This window comes from Pipistrellus kuhlii, unplaced genomic scaffold (genome assembly GCF_014108245.1).
Source record: "Pipistrellus kuhlii isolate mPipKuh1 unplaced genomic scaffold, mPipKuh1.p scaffold_m20_p_5, whole genome shotgun sequence".
NCBI lineage: Eukaryota > Metazoa > Chordata > Mammalia > Chiroptera > Vespertilionidae > Pipistrellus > Pipistrellus kuhlii.
The window spans coordinates 74694355-74706983 of NW_023425551.1; the positions used below are offsets into that span (position 1 = coordinate 74694355).

The 12629-nt window shown below is 56.5% G+C and overlaps 1 protein-coding gene across 1 annotated transcript in view; it reads left to right on the forward strand.

Moving 5' to 3' along the window:
• CUNH6orf132 (chromosome unknown C6orf132 homolog) overlaps positions 1-12629 on the forward strand; it is a 33647-nt gene that overhangs the window by 2276 nt on the left and 18742 nt on the right. Inside the window, exon 2 of the mRNA XM_036413702.2 lies at positions 9646-9752. Within this exon, the coding sequence (XP_036269595.1) occupies positions 9646-9752 (107 nt within the window). The remainder of the gene's footprint in view (positions 1-9645; positions 9753-12629) is intronic.

Genomic DNA, 12629 nt, shown 5'->3' on the forward strand with positions numbered 1-12629 from the left:
CTTCAGAACTGCCTCAGGGTCCTGCCTCTGCCAATAACGTGAGGGTGAGCCAGTCTCTGGGCCGTGACTTTTTTTCGTTAAATGGGGACGGTGTGCAGTCTGCCTACAGATGCCTGCTTGAGGTTTGTACACATTAGTGCTTTGAAGAGCATTAAAAAGAAATGCCCTAAAGCAAGGACTGGCAAATTACGGACCTGGCTCCACTCTAGCCCATGGCCTGTTTTTGTAAATAAAGTTTTATTGGAACCCAGCCACACCCACCATTTACATATTATTTATTGCCAATGTCCTGCTAAAGCTGCAGAATTAAGTCGCTGCAGCAGAGCCTGTGTGGCCCAAAAAGCTGAACATACTCACTAGTTGGCCCTTTATTATTACTGTCAGGTTTTCCCCAACCCTGAGCTCAGTCCCTCTTCCTAGCACTGCTGGGGACCAGAGGAAATGGGCATGGAGAGCTATCCGAAGGACCCCCGGGGTCCCGGAGCCTGTCACGCCCTCTGCGGGGCTGGCGGTATCCGGCCGTGGAGAAGGTGGTTGGCATGGAGGCGGGCATTCAGCTTGTGTGTGCGGGACAGAAAGAGTGACTGCTTGCTCGGGGAAAATCTGTTTGCACAGGGCAGGCTGGGCACAGAGGGTAAAACGCAAACAATCATGTGGAGGTGGTGATGGACACGCTTTTCTTTGAAGAATTTCCCTAACGTTTATCCCAGAAACCTACCTCACTCGAGGGCTTCACGCAATGCACTTGCAGTCTTCATGGGGCCTCCTGCCTTCCCCGGCCTCGCAAGGGTCTTGGCAAATCCCAAGAGGAGTGTGGGGCTGAGCAGCCGGAGACCAGGCCCTGGGGGCCTCACTGGTCTTTTGGGTTCGCTGAGCCCAGCTGCTTCTTTTTTTTTTAATATATATTTTATTGTTTTTTTACAGAGAAAGGGAGAGGGATAGAGAGTTAGAAACATCGATGTGAGAGAGACATCGACCAGCTGCCTCCTGCACACCCCCTCCTGGGGATGTGCCCGCAACCAAGGCACATGCCCTTGATGGGAATCAAACCTGGGACCTTTCAGTCCGCAGGCCGACGCTCTATCCACTGAGCCACACCGATTTCAGCAGAGCCCAGCTTCTTTATCTCCCACCACCCGCCCCGGCCCAGCAGTGGGACACCCCGCTCGCTGCAGAACTCTGCTTCCCCTCCAACTGCAAACCACCTGGGTCACAGCCACCTAGGACACTTACTTAAAAATGCCCATTTCTCCGGTCCCACCTCAGCGATCCGAGTCAGAGTCGCCGGGCTGGGTTAACAACTGAATGTTGAGAATCCTGGGGTTTCCTTCCCCAGGTGGGAGCCGGGCCACGCTCTTCCCCCTGAGGCTTCCTGCAGGTTCTAAACAAATGCGTGGGATCAGGAGGGCCCCGTGCTCCTAGGGTGGCTGCTGGTTCCGTCATCCCTGCACCCAGCGTCCCTTGAGCTGGGTCTCAGGCCAGGCTACAGGGTAGGAAGCCATGAGCCCCGAGGCCGAGCACCCATTTCCTGCCAGGGCCCGGCTGGCAGCGGCCTGGCCTGCGGAAAGCTGCCCTGAGCGGGCAGGGCTGGGAAAGAGGCTGTTGTTTGCCCCGCCCCCTGGAGGTGTGCTGTGGTTTGCTGGCAGTGAGAGCACACACACACACACATACACCCTCTCTGCTGCCATTATATTTATAAGCTCCTCTCCACAGTTCAGTTCAGAAAGACAGGCCCTCCCTCCACCACCACGGACCGGCTCAAGACGCCCCTTCTCTCACAGTCACTCAATTAATAACAATTATAACACCGGCATTATCAGCATTTCCTGAACCAGGGACTGTGCTAAGCACTACATTCTTTTCTCAGTTGAGGAAAGAGACTCAGCAGGCTCTCCTTTCAGCTCAGGGCGGCTCGCGCAGTAGCGTGCTTCCCGGGACCTGGCTAAGCTCCGATGCTGACGGCCAGTTAGGGATGGAGGGAGACTGCTCTCTCCGCTGGTTCCCAGGCTGGGCCTCCCGCAGGCCAGAGCCTGCTGGGAGTAGTACATCCCAGCTGGGAAGCTGAGGGACTGTGTGCTGAGCTCTGCCCCCATCGCTCCCCCCACCCCCCAAGGCTGCTTCCTCTCTGCTCCCCCTCCTCTGCTCTGTGGCCCTGCCCCACCCCAGCCCCACCTTCAGCGTCCCCTCTGCCCTTGGACAAAGTCCTCTCTGGCGCTGGGGGCAGGCCTGCTGGAGCTTGCTGGGACAGACTGGCCTTTGCAGGTTCCTGTCATGTGGGCCTGTTAATTAGCGGCGAAGGGCCTCATTAACGCCACTGTGGGTTTCATTCACATGGGGGGGGTGCGGGGGGGACACGATACCTCCCATCCCCCACTGCCTCCCTGCAAAGCTGGGGCTGCCCTGTGGCCAGGGATTAGAAGCTCCAGTCAGTGAGCTAGAGGCAGGGGAGGGGCGTCTGTTTTTGGGGTGCTGGGTTACTCTGGGTCAGAGCAACAAGCTCAAGCCCCACCCTTCTAAGCACCCCTTCTAAGCCCTTGGAATCCAATTAGAACCTTGGCCGTTGCTGCTGGGGTCATTTGGGGGCTCCTATCAATTTGGGATTGTACATCATCACCCCAGCCTTCATCTTATCCCTGCTGGCGTCTTCCCTCCCAGCCTAATTTTGGGAGGCTTCCTGCAAAATAAGAGCAATTTATCCCCACTTGACAGGTGGGGAGACAGCATGAGGAAGTGCTCAAAGCCATTGGGAGGAGGGGGGGGAGGAGGATTCTGATTCCTGGGTTCATCCTGGTCCTCTAGGCCTCCCCGACTTTCACTCTGGAAAACAGGATCCGGGGAAGAGCTGCTGGGTCCCCACACTCTTTCCCTGCTGCGCTGGCTGACGGCGGAGGAACCTGGATTCCAGAGTTAGGTGCCTGGGCGTGAGGCTTGGCCCCTACGACCCACCAGCTGGGCCGCCCTGGCAGGGAGCCCAACCTCTCTGAGCCTCAGTGTTCTCAACTGCAAAAGGCACACAGTGAGAGCGCCTCCCCCGCGGGTTTGCGAAGGGCACTCGGCTCGTCACACAAGCTCAATGCATGTTAGACATTTGCGTTTTTGTTATTAATATTCTTCTAGTGTGGACCCGTCTAGGATTTGCGGAAAGAGCTAAATAACTGTCCTGGACCTCAGCTTCCAGGGAGACCCAGGGGCAGCTCTGGGGCTGGGGAGGGAGGGCGCTGACTGGGCTGTCAGCCTCGGGCTGCGTGAGGAAAGAGACTCCCCAAACCTGGTGGGAGGCTCCAGACCTGGGGGGAAAGGGCTGGGTGTGAGGCGGCAGCTTGAGCCCAGCTCTCAGCTTCCCCAAAGCTGGCATTCCTCCCTCCACCTAACACACGTGTATACTCATACACAGCCCCAGACCGAGAGAACCAGGCCAGCCTGTCTGGGGAGAGGCAGGGAGCCACGGGCCGTGTGGAAGGCGCTGCATTATTTGTGCCTGGCGCCCAGCACCACTCTATATGGGTCCCGGCACCCTATATGGGTCCTATATGGGCCCCGGCACCCCTGCTGCGCTGTGTCCTTGGGCCTGCCCCACCCACTCTGGGCCGCAGTACAGAGAGGGTTCCAGCTGCTTCCAGAGAGAGAGAGCGCGCGAGCAGAACCGGGGTCCACTTTTAAGGGGAGGATAGGGGATGAGAGAGAGAGAGAGAGAGAGAGAGAGAGAGAGAGAGCGAGAGAGCGAGCGCGCAGGGCTGGGATCCATTTTTAAGGGGAGGATAGGGGATGAGAGAGAGAGAGAGAGAGAGAGGGAGGGCAGAGCAGGGTCCACTTTTAAGGGGAGGATAGGGGATGAGAGAGAGAGAGAGAGAGAGAGGGAGGGCAGAGCCGGGGTCCACTTTTAAGGGAAGGATAGGGGATGGGGCTTAGGGCACTCGGCACACGCGGATTGGTGATTAGGGCCCTAGGGACTTGGGGGGGGGGCCTTAGGGTATTTGGCAGGTGCTGATTGGTGGTTCAGTGCTCAGGAATGTCTGGCCGCAGGTGGGGTTTAAATCCATCCATCAACTGGAGGAAGGGAGGATCTTTCAACCCCCCAGCAGGGCCATCGCTCACTTTTACAAAGAGGAGGACACAGCCTCAGAGAGATCTATTAATAGTAACACTCCAATTTACTAGAGTGATGGAGCAAGGTCTGGAACCCAAGTTCAGGCCAGTTCTGTCCCCTGGCCCCGACCCCACACCGTCCTGCCTCGCCTCCCTGCCGGGGGTGTCCGGCCTGGGGCCGAGCCTTGGCCGCAGGCTTCTCAGAGCCCAGCACCTTCGGCCACAGGGTCAGGTCCTCCTGCGGGAGGAGGGAGTGCCCTCCCCGGTTGAGTCTGAGGTGAAGCCTTCCTGCCGAAACAGGCGTGGCACCAGGACCATGCTGGAGCCTGGTGTTTAGAATATTAGGTGGTTTTTACGTGAACTCGAGCCCTTGAGGGAATGTAAATAAAAGCAAAGCTGCCTTCACTTCCTGTCCGTCCGGGAGGGAGAAACAGCACCACTGGCCGGAGTCCTGTGCACAGTCCCACAGAAAGGACATCATTTGGGCAATCCCATGAGAAAGAGGACTGCATTGGGGAGGGGAGATTGGGACAATCCCATGAGAAAGAGGACTTCAGGGGGGAAACAGATTGCTTTAATGACCGGGTTGGTAAATGGAGGCAGGCCTGGACTCTCTCCTGTTTTATCACTGTGTCGTTTTAGAAGAATTAGCCAGACAGAGAGGCTTGAGTTAGTACCTGGACAGGGCTCTGGCTCTGCCCAGACCTGCTTCCCGGCTTCCCGGCTGCTGGGATTGCTCGGGGTCTCCTGAGGTACCGCCCCCTCTCTCTGGAAGCTTCTGAATCCACGGTGGCTCCCTTTCCGCCTTCTCACCCACCCAGACGCTCCTCGGCTGCCTCTCTGCTCCGTGGGGCCAGTGCAACCCCTCTGAGACCCCCAGGACCCTCCCAGGGGGAAGGGCCGTGAAAGGCAGACACAGGGCGTTTCCAAGGTCAGGGCGGACAAGGCGCCAGGATGGGCCTCTCTTTCCTTTATTTCTTCTTTTATTTTTTCGGGCTTAGGTTACAGATAAATGGGCATTTCACATGGCAGCATGCTGTCTTGTGACAAATTCCAAAGGAAATCAAACATGCATAGCATTTGCATGTATGTCAACATACTGAATGTTAACACATTGATTTTTGCAGTCCACAAGTCATCTCCGAGTAAAATCCTGATTTCTTTTTAATGGAATGTATTGGGCGACATTGGCTAATGAAATCACATGGGTTTCAGGTGTGCCATTCCATCACAGCATCTGTGTATTCACCCCAAGTCCAGTGTCCTCCATCCCCATGGACCCCCTTTGCCCTCTTCCACCTGCCCCTCCCCCTTACCTCTGGTGAACGCCGCCGCCCCCCACCCCCCACCCCCGTTGTCTGAGCTGTTTCTGGACCCTCTTCTAAGTCTCATCGTGTCCTCAGAGACTTACCTCTGGTGAACGCCCCGCCTCCTCTCCGCCACCCCCTCCACCTCCTCACTGTCCCTTCCTCCCTCAAGAGGTGGCCTGGCCCCTCCGCCTCCTCCGTGGCGGAGGGGCTGCCTCTCAGGACGGCCCCTCGTCCCTGACCCTGCTCTCTGCGGGGCCCTGCACCTGCACAGGAAAATCCCCCATTGTCTTTCTGTGTCCTTGTGGACTTTGACTTAGGGGCTCAGAAAACCTCGGTCCTGACCTTGAACCCGGAGGACCTAGCTTGTGGAGGTGGCCACACTTGCCTCCCCTGCTGGTGTGCCTTGCACAATCGTGGGTGGGCCAGCCCGGGTTTGAGGGGCCAGGGAAGGTCTGCCAGGTTTTAGCCACAGTGCTTTATTTAAAAAAAAAAAAAAAAAAAAGTATCTTTACAGTTGAAAGTATTACAGATGACCCTCCCCCCCATTAACCTCCCCACCCCGCACCCCCCACCTGGCCACCGCTCTTTATTGGGGGTGGGGGTGGGTTCTGTGGACCAGAACTAGAGTGTCAGCAGGACTGCACTCCTTCCTGGAGGCTGGGGGGAGACTGTTTTCTCCCCTTTTCCGGCCGTTTTCCGAGGCCGCCTGTGGTCCTTGGCTCATGGTCCCCTGCCGCCTCAAAGGCAGCAGTGGCCAGTCAAGTCTTCCTCACATCACACCCCTCTGACTCTGCCTCACCCTCCCCGGACGCCCAGCCACACCTCCTAGAACCTCCAAATGAGACTGGACTCGCAAGGGTGCCCCAGTGGGGCGGGAGCCACCGGGCCCTCCACCCGCCTCAGCCCAGCCCCTCCCGTCAGCGGCTTTTCCAGAGAACAGTTGTTCTTAGAAGGATTTCCCTGCTAAAAACAGCCACACACCAACCGAGACAGCAGTGCCTGGTAGTCAAGGCTGAGTCATGGACCCTGTAGGTGTTTAGAGGGCCAGCCTGTGGGTGGGTCAGACCTGGCTGTGCCCTGACCCCTGGGTGGGCCTGGGCCAGTGGCTTCGCCTCCCACTCCTCCCCAGCTCTGTGGTCAAGCTAAGCCTCCTTCCCCGGCCCCTGAACCCCCACCTCCTTTCCATGTCCTGTAAGTGGTGGGGTGAGCCCCACCCCCACCACCATCCCCACCCCTGTTGGGAGCGGTGTGTGTTCAGAGATTAACCCAGGACCAAGAGCCCAGCTTCACCCTTTTGGGGCTTTGGGCAGCAGCGTGTTAGACCTCTCTGTGCCCCGTTTCCTCACCTGTAAAATTGGGGGAATGATCATGCAAATGGCACAGGGCTGTCTTGAGAATGAAAGGAATGAATAATGTTTAAGGTGCCTGGCCCGTTAAAACGGTTCCTTAAGCTTTACCTAGTATTGTGTTATTTCTACGACTATAGTGATCGCCTGGGGGGTGCTTGCTTCTGAAGTTCCCAGGTGCACAAGAGCAGTAGCTGTTCATGTTGTGATAACCCAGCTGGAGAAAGAGGCTTCCTGGACCCAACACGCTGCAGAGCTTAGCGAGAGGGTCGGCCTCGGAGAGAGGACCTGTGTCCGTCCCCACCCTCACTACTGCTAAGGGCCGAAGCCCTATCAGATCTAAGACCTGGACCTCCCCCCGTGTCCCCCCAACCCCCGTCACCCCCACGCACTATCTAGAGAATGTCCCAGGAGGTCCTGGCGCCAACACTCAGACTCTTGGGAGCCAGAGAATCCTGTGGGCTTGCAGAATAGCTGCTGGTGCCTGCCATTATCTCTGCTTTAGTTGGTTCTGCATTCTCCCCGGGCTTCCCCACCCCCCTGCCCCGCCCCCCCATACTTGGTCTGCAGCCTCCGGTTGGAGCCCAGCAGCCAGGACTGGGGAGTCCTGACTGGGAGTGCACGCGGCAGGCAGGCAGGGGTCCAGCCACCCTGAGACTGGGGAGCACATTGGGAAAACCGGCCCTTTTGGCCCTGGAGTCTTAGATGTACCACTGCCTCTCTGCCTGGTAGATGGCAGACAGAGGGCACTGCACCCTTACCTCAGGAGTCAAGGTCACATTCAAAGCCCGGCTTGTCACATAGAAGCCATAGCTGTATGCCTCGGGGTTGGATATATTCGGATCCCGGGACCTCTTGGACAAACCCAGACTCTCTCTCTTTTTTAAAATATATTTTATTGAGCCGAAACCGGTTTGGCTCATTGGTAGAGCATCAATCTGCGGACTGAGGGGTCCCAGGTTCGATTCCGGTCAGGGGCATGTACGTTGGCTGTGGGCACATCCCCGGTAGGGGGTGTGCAAGAGACAGCTGGTCGATGTTTCTCTATCTCTCTCCCTTCCTCTCTGTAAAAAAACCAATAAAAAAATCAATATATTTTATTGATTTGATTTTTCAGAGAGAGGAAGGGAAAGGAATAGAGTTAGAAACATCGATGAGAGAGAAACATCAACCAGCTGCCTCCTGCACACTCCCTACCCAGGATGTGCCTGCAACCAAGGTACATTCCCCTCACCAGAATCAAACCTGGGACCCTGGAGTCCAGAGGCCGATGCTCTCTCTCTATCCACTGAGCCAAACCGGTTAGGGCAAGCCCCGTCTCTTTTGAATACATTACGTGGCTTTCTGGCACTTCTTTCCTAAAGTCGCCTGCAAGGGGGAACGTAAGCATCATTCCTTAAATTCATAGAATTCCGACCTCTCTCTTTCCCCTCTGGCTGTAGAGATAGAAGCTCCCTCCTGGCCCGGGAAGTGTACGTAAGCCCGCCTTGCTTGTGAGGGACATAGCAGGAGCCACAGAGCCCCCTGCCTCTGGGAGGCGGCAGTGTGAACCTGAGGTGGGACGTGAGGTTCATAGCAATGTGTGTGTGCGTGCGTGCCTGTGTGTGTGTGTGTGTTTGTTTTTGTGCGTGCGTGTGTGTGTGTGTGTCTGTGTGTGCGCGCGCGTGTGTGTGTGTGTGTGTGTGTGTGTGTGTGTGTGTGTGTGAAGGGTCATGAGGAAGACTGGCTGAGAAAGTGCGGGGGCTCCGCACACCCTCCCCAGGACTGTAGAGACGGCTTGGGGCACAGGCTGTTGCTCTCGGAAGCAGAACCCTTCCCATCACCTGCCTGCAGGGACAGGCCACCCTTGTGGAGCGCTTACCATGTGCTGGCCACACTCCCTCCTTGCAACAGTCCTAAGAGGCGGGCACTATCATCACTCCCATGGTGCACCTGGGGAAACTGAGGCCAGCAAGGTTTTTTGTTGTTTTTTTAAATATACTTTATTGATTTTTTACAGAAAGAGGAAGAGAGAGCGATAGAGAGCTAGAAACATCGATGAGAGAGAATCATCGATCAGCTGCCTCTTGCACACCCCCTACTGGGGATGTGCCCGGAACCAAAGTACATGCCCTTGACTGGAATTGAACCTGGGACCTTTCAGTCCGCAGGCCGACGCTCTATCCACTGAGCTAAACTGGTTTTGGCTGGGCCAGCAAGGTTAAGGGACACAACCAGTCAGTCGGTGGCAGAGCTGGGATGTGTACTGGGTAAGGTGACCAGACATCCCGATTTCTAACAATTTGTCCCGCGTCCCGCGTTTTTTAAAAATCGGGACTTTTTTTAAAACGCCAGGGGAAAAATTGTTCAAAGTGGGACGTCTGGTCACCTTAGTACTGGGTCACATGGACCCTGCTGTCCTGCTCCTTCCGCTCTGCCCTCGAGGGCGCATCACACCCAGCCATGCCCACAGCCAGTGGTGGATGGGGATTGGAGGAGCCCAGGTGGGTGCTGGGTGACGGGCCAGCAGGTGGCCTCATCTCCTCTGCTTGTTCCTGATTAGAAAGCCAAACACTTGAGAGAAAGGCAGCTTGTTTTCCCCCCTCTCTCTGAGATAAGCTCCAGCCGGGGTCCTGGCCAAGCTCCCAGGGCCCCCAAAGGAGAGTCAACCTGTGAGAGGGACAGTGTAAGGCCTGCAGGGGCTGGCTCAGGAGAGAGATGGCTGCTGCGAGCTGAGCGTCCCCGGAAGGCTGCAGAAGACCCCAAGAAACCGGCCCCGGAAGTCCCCCCAATCCTGCCCCATGAGCACACACCGCATCTGTGGGGTCCGAGTCAACCGGCCAACCACTGGGCGGATTGAACTCAGTGGCCAACGTGCCTCTGATCTCCAGCTCACGGTCTCCCCTCTCCTGTCTCTCCTCTAGATGGGATCTACTATGGAGACAATCGGTTTGACACGGTGAGCGAGTCCGGAACAGCCACGCTGAAGGCCCGGCCCAGAGTCCGGCCCCTGCTGACCTTCCTTCCGCTGGTGAGTACAGCGCTGCGCTGGGGTCTGAGGGTCTTCTTGGGCGGGCCACCTCGGCGGCCACAGAGTGGGGAGCCCCACCTGCCCTGGGCTAGTGGACACCGGCTTCACCCTCTGCCCATTCCCTTTCTTCCGATGCCAACCCAGGGTGGCTACTGGGAGGAGGCATGGCTGAGACTCATGGCAGAAAGGCTGGGATCAGGGGTGTTTGAAACCCAGGGAGAGGTTAAGGGGAACTTGTGTGCAGTGGTGAGTACCTCCAGCTAAGGAGGGTTCATATTTCATAATCACTGATGGCAGTCTGCTCCGTGCCAGGCCCTCATTAGGTGCTGGGATGTGGAGGTGACTGAGCCAACATTGCAGCTCTCTAGGCGGGTCACGAGTGAATGAACAGACTATTAGAGCATGGGCCAGAACAGGGGCAGTTGATCCAGTAATAGGGGTGGTCACGGAGGACTTCCTGGAAGAGGTGACACGTGAGCTGTCTTGAAGGACAAAGAGCAGCCACCCTTGGGAGAAGGGCATTTGCTTGTAGATCTGAAACTACAAAACACACACACACAGAACAACCCAAAACTCCCTTCTGGAGCCTGTGATGGACTCCTGCTCTTTGACAAGGGAGACTGCTCTGAGACTGGTTCTTTTTACTGCGACGAGAGTTTCTGGATTTTCTGGGACAGCCTAGACTAGCGCTGTCCTATAGAAATACCACGTAAGCCTCGTATGTAATTTTTAAGTGTTCTAGTAGCTACCTTAAAAGAAATAGGTAAAATTAATTCTCATAACATATTTTACTTAACCCTGTGTATTCAAAAGATTATCATGTCAACATTGAGTCAATGCGGGAAAATACCAATGAGAAATTTTACACTCTTTTTTCCACACTAAGTCTTTAAAATCTTGCACTCGCCGGTTTGGTTCAGTGGATAGAGCATGGACCCATGGACTAGCAGTGTTCCCCAAACTTTCGACATATGTGTAACCCTTCTATAATTTTCGTAACGCTGAGTACCCCTCGTACTCACGAGAACTTAGAATTAGGCGCAGCTAAGCACGGTGCAGTGCATACCCCCACCAAACTCTTCCCGGACCCCTGCGGGGGACGCGGACCACACTTTGGGAAACACTGGACTAAAGGATCCCAGGTTTGATTCCGGTCAAGGGCATGTACCTTGGTTGCAGGTTCCCCAGTCCTGGTTGGGGTGCATGCAAGAGGCAACCAAGTGATGTGTCTCTCTCACATCAATGTTTCTCTGTCTCTCCCTCTCCCTTCCCACTCTCTCTAAAAATCAATGGGAACATATCCTCGGGCGAGGATTAACAACAACAACAACAATGTGGGGAACTGCACTTATAGCACCGCCGCCCCCCCCCCCCCCCCCCCCGCACTTCCAGCAGCGCGTGTGCCAGCGGCTCCTGTTGGACAGCCCAGGTCTAGAGTCTCAGCAGTCAGCCCCGTCGATTCTAGGTTCACTCCTGTCTGTCAGGGGGTCCTGGGCGGGACAGTGCTGTTTCTGGGCTCCGTGAGGATTGGTACCACCTGCACTGATGAGGCGCCAAGTCCTGGCCCGAGTGCCCAGGGCCTGTTGACCTCAGGCACCTGCACCGCGGTCCTGGGCACTGGCAGGTTCTGCCCAGCACCACCTGGCACAACCACCTTTCTCTACCACCGTCTTTCTCCTGGTGTGTCCAACCTCACCCACCAGAGCTGAGATTCTGGGAGGGATAGAGACCAAGCCTTCATTCTCCTTGCTGGATCCCCAAGGCCTCTCGGTGGAGGGCTGAGCACACAGACCTATGGAAATACAACTTTAAATAACTTACTTTCTGTTTATAAAAACAATTCACAGACAAACACAGAAAGAAAACGAAAAGGTGTAAGGCAAATGACTCAGCCCTACCTTCGTTTCCAGGGTGTGTAGACCTGTTACAGGGGTCACTGCACCCATAAATGCAGACCAAGTCGTTTTCCTATTGCTGGAGGTGATTAGGTCCTCTCCCCTCACGGCCCCCAGCACACATACTTGGATCACAGACCTGTGGGCCCATGGCTGATGCGCCCAGGCCCAGTCTGGTTGTGAAATATTGAGATAAACGGCTTTTCCCCCTGGAGTGGCTCTTGCTGTCCAGAGCTGAGTCAACATGGAACAGGTTGATGCTGAGTTTATCCTGATGGGCTGGCACCCTGTAGGCCCCACCCACCCACTTTGGGTCCCTTTGGGGACCAGGGCAAGTCCCAGCCTTTCTGCTCTCAGTTCTGGTTTGGACACTCTGGTTCGATCTGGTTTGGGCCAACCAGGTCCTGGCTCAGGGGCCCGGCAGACCCCAGTCAGGCAGGCGGCCACCGGAGCGGGCTTGGCCGGCTGGCCAGGCCTGGCGACCTGAGGCTGCTTTCGGGGAGCGGCCCTTCCAGGCAAGCCCCAGAGCCAGCCCAGGATGTGGGGCGTCCCCAGCACACTCGCACCCCCTCACTGGTGAGCGCCAGAGAAAGAACGCGGGGAAAACGGCCAACTCAAAGGGGCTCATGAGGTCCACGCCAGCCTCGTTTTACAGAGGCAGGGACTGAACCCCAAAAGGGAAGTTTGCCCCTCGCCTCCGGAGCCCACTGGGTGCCCGCTGAACGGGGAAGGGCAGGTGGAGTGGCGAGCAGTGTTCCCGGGGTGTGTCAGTCACAGCCACCTGTCGGGACTCAGGGAAGTGCTGTCGTTAAGCGCCGTCGCACAGAGGGGAAAGTGAAGCGCAGAGTGTGGCGGGAACTTGTTTGAGGTCACACAGCTCCTAAGTGGCGGAGCTGGGACTTGAACCCTTGCAGCCGGGCTCCAGGCTCCAAGCTCTATTCAAGCCATTCTACTCGCCCTCCACCCACTGTCTAGAAGCTTT